Below are 16,510 nucleotides of genomic sequence, written 5' to 3'. Positions count from 1 at the left end.
TTACTTCTTTCAAAAGTTAACTATTTCCTTTTGGGCTAGAAGAAAATGTCAGCTTCATTGTAGGACTGTTTCAATAATATTGGGACTTTATTCTCTTTTATAACATTACTCTCAAATTATAACTATATATCGTAATTATCCTATAATTATAATATTGATAGATCCTCCACTCAACAAATATTTACTATGCAACTATTAGATACAATACTAATTGCATAATATATGAAATTATTGGTATCTACTTGCTAATCAGGACATCATAGCTCTGTACTTCCCCTGTCCTTTAAAAAGATAGTACAGTAGATACTTTCTCTCAATGATGAAAGAACACATCAGCAATGGCCTTTTCTTTAAAATGTTCTAGAGGGGAAAATCTGAGAAACAAGAATAGGCAAGAATAACTCTTAAAGACACTGTATCTTGGAGAGGCAGGCACAGATACACTCTTAGTGACAATAAAAGAATTTAAATAAATATTTTGACAAGCAGTCTCCTCACCTTAGAGGTTGCATTATCCCAAATGGCTAGACCAAAGTAGTCCTCTTCCAAGAGATTGAGGTGCTCACACACTCGTTTAAGCAAATCTTGTCCCTTAGCATGTTTCTGCAAAGACATACATATTTTGAGGTTTCCTTTTATTGCTGTATGTATCACCAAATAAAATAAGATGTCACTTCCCAATTTCCTCTTTTATCCTTGGTTACCACCACTTTCAGATGGTTTATACAGTTTAAGTAGAACAATATGGGTTATAAAAATCCTGTTTCTTAATTTGTCATCTGAAATATGCAACACACTTATAGTGGCTTGGAAATAGAGCTAGAATTCAAAGCAAAATTTTACCTTCCCTTCATCGACCATTCCTTACCTCCATCTTACACATCACATTCTTTATTTTTGGTACAGTACTTCCTGAAGCCTGCTATGGGCTGCTGTCATCATGACCACCTAAATTCACTGAATCTAATGTCAACATTGACAGTTAATAGTGACTATGGAAATCATTAGACTTGCAACCATTCTCAGACCAAATGTCCCAAGAGAATGAGCTATGTCTCAGCTCCCTGCTGAAAAGGGAAAAAGTCTAGATACCCTACAGACATTACCTGTTGCAGCAGCTTTTTCAGTTGTGCTACGAATCGTTTTCTTAGTGTTTCTTTACCTAGAAAATCAAATCACTGCCAAATTTGGGTACTAATATTCCAACTTAGCCTGACTTAAAGGCTAAGATTATAGTCAAAAGTACTGGCTCCTCCATTTACAAGCTAAATAACCCAGATCAATTCAATTAATAATTCTGAACATTAGCTTTCTTACATGTAAAATGATAAGAATATTTATACCTATCCTACCTACTGGAATTGTTGAAAAAAACCGAACATGCTAATGACCTCTGAGAAATATATTTTTTACAATACTTCAAAAAAAATTAGAACTCATTTTTGATACACACACATCCTCTCAACGAGCACAGCTCTTTTTAATGACTGTTAATAATTCACACAGATGTTAATTCATTTTCAGACTTAACCCATCTATAGTAATCATTTTCTTCATTTTTTCTCTATTTTCACTCCAAATGACAGAAATGATTTGGGAATTCTTCACATACACATCCCTACTCCCTTATTTATAATTCCAAAATCCAGAAGCTCTAAAAAGTAAAATTTTAGGCTTTTTTTGGGGGGGGGGATTCCAAAGTTCATTCGAAGGCAAATCCTGACCTGAACTGTTACGAGGCTATTTACAGTCTTAAGTACCCAACTTAGAATGAATCTTGGTACCGCCACACACCCTGCTGGGTGTGTTATGAAATATGCAGCATAAGTACTTACTGCCTTTCTAAAACCCAAAATATTCTGAATTCTGAAACATATCTGCCCCCAAATGTTTCAGGTATAAAGAACCCAGATCTGGACCTCGGTCTGAATGGAAAGAATGTGTGGAATAGCTTTTCTCATCTCTCAACTAGGTAGTGGTGAGAAGCAGAAAGAGTAGACTGTAGGTCTCCGGTTACCAGGTATAGCAGCTATTTTCAAAGTGCAATAGTGTAGTTTTCTTCATTTCTTTTTTGAAACTTGGAGAGGGACTGTCTATTAATAGATATAGTGTGATATTTTAGACTATTAGTGCTTTGCTATATTTGCATTTGCATATAAATAAATCAATTCATAATTACATACCTAAAATACAAGTATATGTGAATTATATACATCTTATCAATAAAGGCTATTATTGGCAATAATCACAATTCCCTTATATCAAGCATATCATAATTGATAATTACTGCTCTAGTTAAAGAAATGGTTAGTAGATTTTTAAGGATTTTAACTTATCTTTGAGCAAAAGAATAACCAAGTAACTGACATTTTTGTTCAATCCTGACTCGATTACTTATTTTTTCAGAAAATAACAGAGTATTTTTAAAAATGGCATTACTTGGTTTAAATTTTTTATATCCTATTTCATAAGGCTAAAGGAATGCATTGAATAAACCAAGGCTTATTAAGGTTTAGATGTGGGACAGCAGAAATAACCACACAGTAACTTTTTTATAAATATAATTATGGGGATAGCTAGACCTAATATCAGAAATTGAGGCTATCTAGAAAATCTAGTCATGGCAGGTCACTCTATAAATAACAACCAGTTGTTTTTAAACAAAATTGTTTTGGATTATAAAAGTAACACATGCTCAAGTTTTGGCAGATACAGAACAAACTGGAGAAGAAAATATGACTCACTCATAATCCTTCCAGACCTCCACTTCCAGAAACTCCCTATTAACATTCAGTCCATAGAAATAGTCACTGGCACTACTTACTCGACCCTACAGTAACAATTTGTAAGAGTCCTGACTATGGAAATTAAAATGCACTCACCTCCACAACACATTCATAAACTGTGTCATCCAACAAAGAAACCTTGCAATGCATGTTTCTGTGTCTTCTGATTGATTTCTGGGAAGCTTTTAATTCTCTTTCTGCTTTTGACTCAGGACTTTCTTCTTTTACTTCTATTTTAGAGCACTCTTCAAGGCCTCCTCCTTCCTTAGTTTCAAAGTCTGGGTCTTCTCTGTGTTCTTCCTGAGCAGGCTGCATATCCATGACATCAAGTCAGTAATAAAGACATTTCACAAAATATGCTGTATACATTTTAATAATTATAATAATGCTACCAATAAATGCAGTGAAGAAAAACTGTTAAAACAAATGTAAGTGATATTAAGATTAAATAAATTATTTATCTATAAAAGATATTATGATCTCCTAAAAGATCTATATACACTGTGCTATCCTCAGAACTTCTCGGGTAGAATCCTATCTTTCAAATCAATAAATGAAGATTTCAGGTAAACTCCAGGACACCAATTTATTGCTCTCAGCATTATATATTCTTCCTGACTATGCCATTATATATTACTTTTTTAAAGATTTTATTTATCTGTCAGAGAGAGAGAGAGAGCACAAGCAGGGGGAGCGGCAGGCAGAGGGAGAAGCAGGATACCCAATGTGGGACTCGATCCCAGGACCCTGGGATCAGGACCTGAGCTGAAGGCAGACACATAACCAACTAAGCTACCCAGGCATCCCGCCATTATATATATGATTAAAGTTTATGAAAACCTTACCATCTCTGCCCCTTGCTCCTCAATTTTAACAAGGTAGCTTTATGAATTGCAAAATGAGATATGATTTATCACATATTCTAAATCTTATGAATGGCTAAGAGGAAGTCTTGGGACCAATTTAAGAGCATAAAGCAACATATAAACTAGGCTAACAACTGTAACTGCCAGTTAACTCCTTTCTACCATTTATCAATCACGCTCAATGCAAAGAAGATTCAAAGAAGCAAGAGACCTTGAAATCTGGGTTTCCTGGGGTTATCATGAAGTCATCCCAAAGTTATACAGGTAACTGAAACAACATTTTGGCACATACTTTCTTACTTCCAACATAATAAAACTACTGAAAGATTCTTAACTAAACCTCACTAATTCTCTTCTTTCGTAATACATGGTAGACCTAAAGGAAAAAGGACTTAATTATTTAGCTCCTAAATTAGATATCAGAGGTGGTCGAAAAGGCTCCTTCCCATCCTTCATGACCCTTTTAAATGCGACCTCTTCAGAGAGGCCTTCAATCGGCTATCCTATGTATCCTATCTCCACTCTGCTATTCATGTCAGTACCCCATTTATTGCCTTCACAACATTTGTCACAATAAATAATTATTTTGTATTTACTACTTGTTTGTCTCTTCCATTAGACTATAAAGTCATCAAGAGTAGGGATTATATTTGTTTTACAGTAATAATAACAACAACAGTTACTATTCTAAAAGCATTACTTACATGAACTCATTTTATCCTCATAATAAACCTGTGGGGAGGGGACTATTATTATCCCCACCTGACAGATAAAAACAGAGGCCACAGCTGTAGCAACATTTTTCTAGATATGTCTCCTGAGGCAAAGGAAACAAAAGCAAAAATAAACTATTGGGACTACATCAAAATAAAAACCTTCCGCACAGCAAAGGAAACAATCAACAAAACTAAAAGATAAACTACTGAATGGGAGAAGATATTTGCAAATGATGTATCTGATAAAAGGTTAGCATCAAAAATATATTTAAAAATTTATATAACTTAGGGGCGTCTGGGTGGCTCAGTCGTTAAGCGTCTGCCTTCAGCTCAGAGCGTGATCCCGGCATTCTGGGATCGAGCCCCACGTCAGGCTCTTCTGTGGGAGCCTGCTTCTTCCTCTCCCACTCCCCCTGCTTGTGCTCCCTCTCTTGCTGGCTGTCTCTCTCTCTGTCAAATAAATAAATAAAATCTTAAAAAAAAAAAAAGGTTTAAAAATTTATATAACTTAACACTAAAACCCACAAATAATCCAATTTAAAAAGGGGCAGAAGACATGAAAAGAAATTTCGCCAAAGAAGATGTCCAGATGGCCAATAGACACATGAAAAGATGCTCAATATCACTCATCAGGGAAATGTCAATCAAAACCACAATGAGCTTATCACCTTGCACCTATCAGAATGGCTAAAATCAAAAACACGGGGTGTCTGGCTGTCTCAGTCAGTGGAGCACTCGACTCTTCATCTTGGGGTCGTGAGTTCAAGCCCCACGTTGGGTATAGAGACTGCTTACAAATAAAATCTTTAAAATAAAAAGCACAAGAAACAACAAGTGTTGACGAGGATGTGGAGAAAAAGGAACCCTCGTGCAGTGATGGTGGGAATGCAAACTGGTACAGCCACTGTGGAAAACAGGAGGGAGGTTCCTCAAAAAGTTAAAAATAGAACTACACTACGATCCAGTAATTGCGCTACTGGGTATTTACCCAAAGAATATGCACCCCTATGTTTACTGCAGCATTATCTACAATAGCCAAATTATGGAAGCAGCCCAAGTGTCCATCGACAGATGACTGGATAAAGAAGATGTGGTATATATCTACCGTGGAATATTATTCAGCCATAAAAAAGAACGAAACCCTGGCATTTGCAACCACATGGATGGATCTAGAGAATACAATGCTAAGTGGAGTAAATCAGTCAGAGAAAAAGAAATGCCATATGATTTCACTCATATGTGGAATTTAAGAAACAAAACAAACAAAGAGAAAAGAAAAGAGAGACAAACTAAAACAGACTTAACTATAGAGAACAAACAGATGGTTGGTGGGAGTGGGGAATAGTGGGAATAGGGGAAGGGGGATTAAGAGCACACTTATCGTGATGAGCACTAACATGGAATTGCTGAAACATTATATTATACACCTCAAACTAATATAACAGTGCATGTTAACTACACTGGAATTAAAATAAAACTTTAAAAAAAGAAATTAAGTTTATGATATGAAAAAAATTAAAATAACCCAATTGCAAAAAAAAAAAAATAGGTGAAGGGGATCAAGAACACTTATCATGATGAGCACTGAGTAATGTATAGGACTCTCAATTCACCATATTGTACATCTGAAACTGACAGAACACTGTATGTCAACTATACTGGAATTAAAATTCAAAAAAAAAAAAAAAAAGGAAAAGAAAAGAAAGAAGCCCGAGAAGTTAAAGTAACTTGTCCAGCATCATTCAGTTAATAAATAACATACTAGTCTGGCTCCAGAATTCATGATCTTAAACCTCTTTGTCATACTGTACCAATGATACCCAGCTTAGGACCTGGCACACATAGTAGGTTTTCAATACATATTTGTTGAATGAATAAATAAACATTAAAAACTGAAATATGGCTTCTGAAAAATCCAAGGTACCATACATAAGACTGGTACAGTCCTATGATGCAAACTCGCTTTTTTAAAAACCTGGATAGAAAAGGACCACTCAAGTGAAACTCTATCACACATATAGAAATATGGTTAAACAAATAAACCTTTACCTACAAGGTTCTGATCCACAAGGTTTTGATTATAATTACTAGCTTCTAAAAAGCCCAAAATAGTTTTCTCCTTTAAACAATATCTCCTTGAGGGGCACCTGGGTGGCTCAGTGGTTAAGCATCTGCCTTCGGCTCAGGGCGTGATCCTGGCGTTGTGGGATCGAGCCCTGCCTCAGGCTCCTGCACTGGGAGCCTGCTTCTTCCTCTCCTACTCCCCCTGCTTGTGTTCCCTCTCTTGCTGACTGTCTCTCTCTCTCTGTCAAATAAATAAATAAAATCTTTAAAAAAATAAATAAATAAAATAAACACTATCTCCTTGAAATTTATTAACAGTACTAATTTATTTTCTTTTTCTTTATATATAAACACCTGCATACAATTTATCACGAATATGATTTAATAAAGTTTCAATGAATGAGACTTTAGTTAAATCTAAAATTAACTTTGTCCATCATCCGTTTCAACTTCAGTACAAATGCTATGATGTTTAGATAAAACAGACTAACCCTGATTCAAACGCTAACTAAACCAAAATACGGATTTTTCCCTANNCATAAAGCAGAGGAGAAAAAAGGCAGTTAAAAACCTCCTCAAAGTACAAGGCTTCCTGAAAGATACTGTAATTTAACTCTTTTGGTATTTCTAAAATAAAATTCAATTAATGATATTAAGATACATAGGGTTTCTTTGCTTTACTGTTCATGCTGATTAACTGAGTAATCATAACTAACATTTAATGAGTGGCAGGCAATGTCTTAAGGGCCTTCCATTTTTATCTTGTTTAATCCTCTAATAGCCAAAGGAAGTGAATTTTATCCTCATTGCATAGAGAAGGAAACTAATAAAACAAAAGTGTCACTCGGCTATGATTTCTAGACTGATTTCACAGCCTGTATGTATGTTTATTTGTTTTTAGAGATTTTATTTATTCATTTGACAGAGAAAGAGGAGGAGAACACAAGTAGGCAGAGTGGCAGGCAGAGGGAGGGAGAGAGGGAGAAGCAGGCTCCCCGCTAAGCAGAGAACCCAATGGAGGGCTCGATCCCAGGACTCTGGGATCACGACCTGAGCCAAAGGCAGACGCTTAACTGACTGAGCCACTCAGGTGCCCCATATAGCCTGCACATTTACTATTACACTATATAGTAAATTTTTTCAACTTTGTTTCACAAACAGCAAGTATGTAATTACAACTTTATCCTAAATTTTACTGTTAGCACTTTTAATATCCAAGTAATATTTCTAGAAATACATGTAATATTTTTAGAAAGATCTAATAAAAGACCTATAACAAAAACATACAGGATTTATACTTTCAACAATGCAAATAATGCTCACATGCTTCAGAAATAAAAACACCTTTAAAATAGCTTTCAATTTGTAGGTATTAAGTCTAAAAGCAAACAGGATGCCTAGAAAATAGTTTGAGTTACAGTACTAATACTTGCAAATGTTTTTTTGGACAGATAAATAAATTCACAACTCATGTTTAGTACATGCTATATATGTGCTTGTTAAATTTTAATGTGCATCAAATTACCCTGCAATCTTTGTTCAAATACAGATTCTGATTCAGCAAGTCTGGGGCAGAGCCTGAGATTCTGCATTTCCAACAATCTCCCAGAGGCTGCCAATGCTGCTGACCCAATGACCACTCTGAATAGCAAGACATCACTGAGACACAATTAAGGCCCCAAACTACTGTATATTACAAAGGTGATAAAAGAGCTGGCCTTCCTTATCTATAACTTACACTCTAATAATATGATCTGGTTGGAGAAAACAATAAAAATTAGGCAGGCATGGCTCAAACCTAGCATATACCTCCGGATGGCATGAATCTATTACATGGCTTCTTTGAGGATTTTCATAAAAGGACCACGTTTGCAGATAAACTGTCCCATTCCTAATAATTCCAACAAAAAGAACTTTAAACCACCTCACTTTCCCTGCCCTCATTAAAAATCTTGGACTTGCTCTATTATCACAGCTAACTGATACATAGGCTGAATAAACTCATTTGATAAATACTTTTCTTTCATTTTGTTTTCTTTGATTTATAACATGCAAATATAAAAGTATAGAGTGTTCTTTTAAAAAGTCAAGTTTCCATTGACGACATTAATTTCTTTACAACAGAAATTCCAAAGCTTCATGGGACTTATTCCTATCAATGCCTAAGTCAACTGGTTAGCAGGAAATAACACCAAATGTTACTAAATGGAAAATAAAGTGTATAACGTGTCTTCATTCCACACCTCCCACACATCTGCACACCCTTACCTGTGTTTCCGCACTGCTTAATGAATGAAGATCCAAGGATGGGTCTGTTTTGAGTTCAGGTTCAGGAGCTGCAATTGGGGCTTTTAAGATGATCTCTTCATCAAGACTGGTTCCAAATTCTATCTCTTTCTGACCTCCTTCACATTTCTCCTTCGCTGACTCTACGTCTTTACCTTCTTCCTCAGAAACCTGAGACTTAGGCCTTTTGAGAAATGAGGAGAACAGCCGTGACAGGCCCCTATTTTCTGATGTCCGCTCCTTGTTCTTGGTTAAGTCTTCATGTGTCGGAGTATCTCCATTAGATGTTTTCAGCTTCTGCTCACACTGATTATCTCCCTCAGCTGCCTCTTGGGAAGCCTCTTCCAGCTGAGTTTCTTGCTGGCCTGAATTTGTGGCTCCCTCACCTTCTTCCTTCTGTTGTTGGTGCTGTGAATTTTCAGCTTCGGCCACTAAACTCTTCTCTGTTGTCATGATGTTGCTATTAAAAAGACAGAAAAGGGGAGCTCTTATAATCAAAACCGATTGCCGCAGGCAAAACCCTAAATCATGTCAAGTGTGCCAAAATTAATATATTTAGGTATTTAATCACCAATGGACAGTACTTCAGTCCATTAAGCATGAGACTTTCCATTACAGTACAAAATATCTCACCTATACATTCTGAATAAATTATTAATGCTTTGACTTGCTAAATATATGCACATGGAGAAATTACCTTACCCTTGAGGCCAACTTAGTGAAATGCATATTTCAAATCCAAGGCTCTGAACTGTATATAGCAGATACCATTTTATCCTTCCTAAAAAAGATCTTATTTGTATGCTACGTATTGAAGGTATCAATCTAATAAAGGTGCAAAGTTTGCAGGAATTATCCTTTGCAAACGTCTCCACACCCCAAGAAATGATGAGATTAAAAGGTCTCCAACTCTTTATTGTTCTTTTTCTTTATATTTCTTAGAACACATAGACTTCTCTATTAAGAACAGCAAATGCAGAATTCTGATCATTTATCAGATAGTAATGACAAGTATATGATTACCAAAAAATCCTTAAATTTTCATGTTACAATACTAAATTAGCCTCTTGCAGAAGTATCCTACTTCAAGTCCTTTAAGACTTTTTTCCTTCGGAAAAATATGATTTTCAATGCTCAGCATTTTTAAGAGTAGACAGTGAAGTTATTACAATAGAGAAAAATAAAAGAAAAATAAAGAAACAAAACAGAGAAGACAGATTTAGGGGCACCTGGGTGGCTCAGTGGGTTAGGCATCTGCCTTCGGCTCAGGTCTTGATCCCAGGATCCTGGGACTGAGCCCCGCGTCGGACTCCCTGCTCAGCAGGGAGTCTGCTTCTCCCTCTCCTCCCAGCTTGTTCTGTCTCTCGCTATCTCTCTCTCTCTCTCTCAAATAAATAAATGAATAAAATCTCAAAAAGAAAATAAAGTTTAGAGAACACATATTTAGAAAGCAAATGCTGAAGAGAGAAGCAAAGGAGAGAAGGCAGGCTATAGAGCTCACATATTTCAAACTTGTTGGTTTCTAGCCTCTTGATCTCAAAATCCCAGTATTATTAGTCAGGTCTCACAATCACAGCCGAAGAACATTGTCACATCTAGTTTACTAAAGAATAACCAGGGGTGCCTGGGTGGCTCAGTTAGTTAAGCGTCTGACTTCAGCTCAGATCATGATCTAGGGTCCTGGGATCGAGCCCTGAGCTGGGCTCTGTGCTCAGCATGGAGTCTGCTTGTCCCTCTCCCTCTACTCCCCCCTGCTCATGCTCTTTGTCTCTCTAAAATAAATAAATAAAATCTTTAAAAAAAAAAAAAGAATAACCAACACACAAGAAACTTTTGTGACACCAGGACATACAGTTGACTATTGATGATCTCACACTTTGATTCACTGCTATACTTAAAAGCACTCCACTCAAAACGTAGCATTTACATTCTCTTCACATCTGCTTCACACTATTTAGATGAAGTAATTTTATTTGAATGTTCACAATCCAAATTAATGAACTATATTTAGCTCATTTCCTTCTCAGGCTCTTCGCACTTGCTGTTCTCTCCACCTATGATGTATTTCTCCTGGCAACTATTTTAAGCAACATAAATATTAAAATATTTTAAGCAATAAAAAATTCACCAAAGTACATTTTCTATTCTCATTTACTAAGTCATAAAAATTACTCTGTGCTCATAAAATATGCAATTCAGTCTTTATAAACACTATTTAAAACATTTACCAACCAATCTACATCCTTAATTTGTTACCCTTGAGTGAGGTACACTTGTACTTAAATAAAAACATAAAATTGTCATCAGTTCCTCCTCATATTAGGAGTAGACAACTGACTTTTCCAAAAGTCTTTTTCTTTGATCTCTAAGTAATCAAACAACCAGAAAGAAAACCTGGATATCAAACTTCTTTTTTTTCTTAAGATTTTTTTATTTTATTTATTTGACAGAGATAGAGACAGCCAGCGAGAGAGGGAACACAAGTAGGGGGAGTGGGAGAGGAAGAAGCAGGCTCCTACCAGAGGAGCCTGATGTGGGGCTCGATCCCATAACACCGGGATCACGCCCTGAGCCGAAGGCAGACGCTTAACCGCTGTGCCACCCAGGCGCCCCCTGGATATCAAACTTCTATATAGTCTAGAAGAGTAATGATTTGATTTGAGGGCATCAGTTTACCTCATGCTACCTTTGCAAAAATAAAGAGAGGACAGGATGAGAACTTAGCATTATTTTCCACAGGTTTCAGATATGACTTTATCTAATGCACTCTATGGAAAAGGTACCGAGACCACTTCCCATTAAAACCTTCCCATACAACAGATTTTGCAACAAGGTCTCTCATAAAGACCAACTTTTAAAAATACAAATCTTTTGTGAAAGTTTTAGCAGATATGAAAACCACTTAAGCCCCACTTTTTTTTTTTAAGATTTTATTTATTTATTTGACAGAGAGACAGCCAGCTATAGAGGGAACACAAGCAGGGGGGGTGGGAGAGAAAGAAGCAGACTCCCAGTGGTGGAGCCCGATGTGGGGCTCGATCCCCCAACGCTGGGATCACGCCCTGAGCTGAAGGCAGACGCTTAACGACAGCGCCACCCAGGCGCCCCTAAGCCCCACTTCTAACGGTCTTTTACTTGCCTCTTTTTGTAAATGAAGAGTATTTACTTACTCCTGTGTTTTACAATTTTTTTCATAGAGTTTTAAAAATAGAAAAGATCGTCTAAGGATATTCCTATCATTGCTTTCACATGAAAGGGAGTCTCTAAGAAAGTAGCTGAATGAGTAAAAGTACTCAATTGTTTAAAAAAACACACACACAGATGGTAACAATCCATATGCTATATATGTACTTGTTAAATTTTAATGTGCATCGAATCACCTAGCAATCTTGATTCTGATTCAGCAAGTCTGGAATGGAGCCTGAGATTCTGCATTTCTAACAAGCTCCCAGATGTTGCCAACGCTGCTGGCCCAATGGCCACTCTTTGAGTAGCAAGGCATAAAAAAAACACTATTACTTTTGGAACATACTCATGTTCCAATGCCTAAGAAATAAAGATGGTAAAAAGCTACTTTTAGAAAGCAGAATATGAACAGTGAAAAATACTTGACAGAAGAAATGTTCAACAAACACCTGCTGAATTAATGAATGAAGCACAGAATGCAACATACTGTTAAACGTGGAAGCTGAACCATTAACATCTTCCAGAATTCTTTGTGTTGCTTCATCAAAAGTTAATTGAAAATTTTAACTGTAGAGCTAAGGCAATTCCAAATTGTCCAAGAAGTCATGACACTTGCCCAGAGTCAGTGATCTTGGTATCTCCACCGGTATGATCTCTTTGACGCATTTAGGAATGAATGATCAAGGTATATGAACAAAGTGATTCAACAAGTTTATACCTTATGTTATGTTCACCACAAGTGTAGCTGTCGTCTGTCTCAATACATCGCCGTTACAATATCACTGATTGTATCCCTTTTACTGTGTCTTTTAAGCCCGTGACTTACTTATTCCAGAACAGGAAGCCTGTATCTCCCTCCCTTTCACCCATTTTGCCCAACCCTCTAACCTCCTCCCCTCTGGCAACCATCAGTTTGTTCTCTGTATTTGTAGGTCTGATTCTGCTTGCTATTTGTTTATTCATTCATTGTTGTTTTGTTATTGTTTTAGATTCCACTTATGAGTGAAATTGTATGGTATTTGTCTTTCTCAGTCTGACTTATTTCACTTAGCATAATACCCTCTAAGTCCATGTCATGTTTAATGACACAAGCTCATCTTTTTATGGCTGCGTAATATTCCATTATATATATTTATATCTTCCTTATCCATTTCTCTACTGATGGACATTTAGGTTGCATCCATATCTTGGTTATTGTAAATAATGGTGCAATAAACATAGGGGTGCATATATCTTTTCAAATTAGTATTTTCATTTCCTTTGGGTAAGCACTCAATAGTGGAATTATTATATAACATTGTATGTCAACTATACTCAAACTTTTAAGAATTAGCCACCAAAACACTATCAAATCACCGTATTTTAACTCTCTGCAAAGCACTTATTGTCTAAAATTATCTTGCTTATTTACTTTTCTTTTTTCCTTTTTTCTGAATTGTCTGCCCTCCAAAATAGCATGTACAACACAAGAGGGCAGTGTCTCTGTCTTATCTAGCAGAAACTCACAAATACATAGAAGTGTCTGATAAATATTAAGTGCTCAATAAATATTTTTAAATAAAAAAAGACATGAATAAAGAATTAGAGAGTAACATCTATCAGTGCAAAACTGACACATTTTGCCATATAACTGGACATGTAAAAAACCGAACATAAGTAAAGAACGGCTTAGAGCACAATATAAGGAACAGGCATACAAGCAGAAGGGCAAAAGAATTCTATTGCAAGGAACATACTGAATGGTAATATCATATATTACCATATATTTAGGTAATATCATATATTAAATGCAGGAAAACAATCAGGCAATCAGACAATGTAGTTAGTATTCAGGAGGGATACTACAATTCAGAGTATGCAAGGAAAAATAAAAATAAATTATCAAGGAATGTTTTCATGCATGTTCTTACCAGCCACACACACATGGGTAGCAACACTATTAGTAAGCACCACAAAAGGGGAGGATGAGAGTAGAGAGAATATTAAATGCAAACAATAAACCAGGCAAGTATCTCCAGTTAGCTCTGAGGCTGATTAGAATTAAACAAAAACTAAACGGCAGAAAGAAAATATCCTATGGACCATTTACTAAAAGCTCAAATAAACTCACCCTGACAAATATGTTACACCTGCAGCCAAGTTCTTCCTGTTACAAATGATAAGATGGGTAACCAGAGGAAAAGATATAAAGAAACCAAGCAGCAAAGACAGGATTAATGCTCTACAAACAGGCCCTTCCTGTTTGCAGTAAATGATATTCCTTTCATTTTGGATACAAAATCCAAAAGGAGGTATCTATTTACTTAATGTCAGAAAGAGGTCTTTGATTAAAAAAAAAAAAAAAAAGCACTTTAGACAAAGCAATGAGTTTCCATTCCATCTCAATCCTAACCTTCCAAACCCTTGGAATTACACCCCATCTGGTATAAAACAAGATACACTTGTTTTAATAGTGTGCATCTGCTGACTTCAGGCAAATCAGATCTTTAAAAGTCTGATACTGAGCAGATTTGCAAGGGCCAGACAATATCTTTCATCTTTTTTGTGCCTCTCTCTGACATTAGTACAGTCAGTGCTCCATTAATGCTTCTTGGGTGGAAAACTTTGAAAAAACACTACAGTTTGGCACCACTAAGAAAATTCCTTACAATCACCATTTATGGATGAAGTGTAATGATTTAGGTATTAGTAATACTCTTCAAATTAGTAAACATCTATCAAGGTTTACCGAGTGCGAATCACGTATAAGGTTTGGGTTTAGCAACTGAAAGGGACCCAAGAATAATAATATACAATTCTTAGGGAAACAAGACATACAGGGATTCCCCCGCTTTTCAAAAGTTTGAGTTATGCCACTTTGCTTATTTAAAAAAGACCCCCGTTAGTACAGCTCTTCCTCCACTTATGATGCAGTTATGTCCTGATAAGCCCACAGTGAACTGAAATATTCTAAGTTGAGAGTGCACTTAACCCCCAGAACGTCATAGTTTGGCCTACCTTACACGTGCTCAGAACACTGACATTAGCCTACAGTTAGGCAACATCATCTAACACAAAGCCTACCGCATTATAAAGTGTTGAATATCTCATGTAATTTATTGAATGCTGTACTGAAAGTGAAAAACTGGCTGCAGAATGGTGTTAAGTGTATTGGCTGTTTACCCTCATGTTTGTGTGGCTGTGAACTGTGGCTCACTGCCACTGCTTCTCAGCATCACAGGAGTATGGTATTACATACCGCTAGCCCAGGAAAAAACCAAAATTCAAAATTCAAAGTGTAGTTTCCACTGAATGCACTATTGTAAAGTCAGAACAACTGTAACTCAAACCATCATAAACTGGGGACCATCTACGCCTGTTTTCACTAACTGAAAGAAGTCTAAAGAGGATTTGCACTTTTACGAAAAAAAGCAAAAATGGCATTCATCATTTGTGTTTCTTTCTCTTTTTTTTTTGGAGAAGGTAGGCCATTAATTAATTAATTAATTTTTTAGTAGCCTAGCGTGGAGCCCAATGGGGGGCTTGAACTCACGACCCTGAGATCAAGCCCTGAGCTGAGATCAAGAGTCAGACACTTAACCAACTGAGCCACCCAGGTGCCCCCAGCATCTGTTTTGCAGCAAGCCATTACAGAGGCAGCACACACCCTGAGCAGCGACAGGGTGAACCACCAAGCTCCTTCCCGGGAACTACGCTCGGCATCTCAGCATCAAGTCACCACAGTTTTGAACTGTGTCTATGAGCATCTATCTGTGCTTTGTCTCAACTTATTTTGTGCACCTATTAGCAAGATGTGTCCTAAGATATCAGAAAAGTGGTTATTTTTGGGGTCTGGGAACACTCAAAAATTTTTCCATATAAATGAATGGTAATTGCTTCTTTGCTTTTCACCATTTCGGCTTACAAAAAGGCTTCCTAGGAATATTCTACTTTCAGATAGTAGGGGCAACCTGTATATATAAACAACTAAAACACCGGCAGTACCTGGTGCTTAATCAGACGAGGCCTCATGAGTGGAACCAATTAAGCTTTAGAAAAGTATAAAGTAAGAACTTTCTTTTTTTTTTTTAATTTTATATATTCAAGAGAACGAGAAAGAGAGAGTGCACAAGCAGGGGGAGGGGCAGAGGGAGAGGGAAGCAGGCTCCCTGCTTAGCAGAGAGCCCAACGCAGGGCTCTATTCCAGGTCCCCGGGATCATGACCTGAGGCAAAGACAGATACTTAACCAACTGAGCCGCCCAGGCGCCCCTAAAGTAAGAACTTTCAATTAGAATGATCACAAAAGGCCATGTGGAGAAGACTGTTTTAAGTAGGCTCCACGCCTAGCACAGAGGGCTCCAACTCATGACTACCAGATCAAGACCTGAGCGGATCAAGACTCAGACACTTAACAAACTGAGCCACCCAGGCACCACAGAAAAGGTGGTTTTTAAGTTATACCTTGAAGGGTGAGTATAAGAAACCTGAAGTTTCTTCAATGGAATTGCAGACAAGGGAACTGGCCTGACTAAGAATACTGTAACTATTCAGGAACTAGTGAGTAGTCACTACTGGTTGGAATAAGGCTACAAACGGGAAGTAGAAGGAAGTAAGGTTAGAATAGAG

At 36.9% G+C, this 16,510-nt stretch overlaps 1 protein-coding gene across 6 annotated transcripts in view; it reads right to left on the bottom strand.

Moving 5' to 3' along the window:
- The window catches only part of EPB41 (erythrocyte membrane protein band 4.1), a 192,485-nt gene that overhangs the window by 94,936 nt on the left and 81,039 nt on the right, over nt 1-16,510 (bottom strand). For 5 of the 6 annotated variants that reach the window (XM_008694499.2, XM_008694500.2, XM_008694502.2 and 2 more), the window contains 3 exons: nt 8,701-9,178; nt 2,883-3,095; nt 499-603 (listed from right to left, as the gene is read on the bottom strand). In XM_008694499.2, coding sequence (XP_008692721.1) covers nt 499-603; nt 2,883-3,095; nt 8,701-9,178 — 796 coding nt within the window. The remainder of the gene's footprint in view (nt 1-498; nt 604-2,882; nt 3,096-8,700; nt 9,179-16,510) is intronic. The other variant, XM_008694501.2, reaches the window with a different exon arrangement.

The sequence above is a fragment of the Ursus maritimus genome, unplaced genomic scaffold, assembly GCF_017311325.1.
Source record: "Ursus maritimus isolate PB19 unplaced genomic scaffold, ASM1731132v1 scaffold_32, whole genome shotgun sequence".
NCBI classification, from domain to species: domain Eukaryota; kingdom Metazoa; phylum Chordata; class Mammalia; order Carnivora; family Ursidae; genus Ursus; species Ursus maritimus.
The sequence above is the reverse complement of the archived record's forward strand: the minus strand, read 5'-3'. Positions and strand labels throughout refer to the sequence as shown.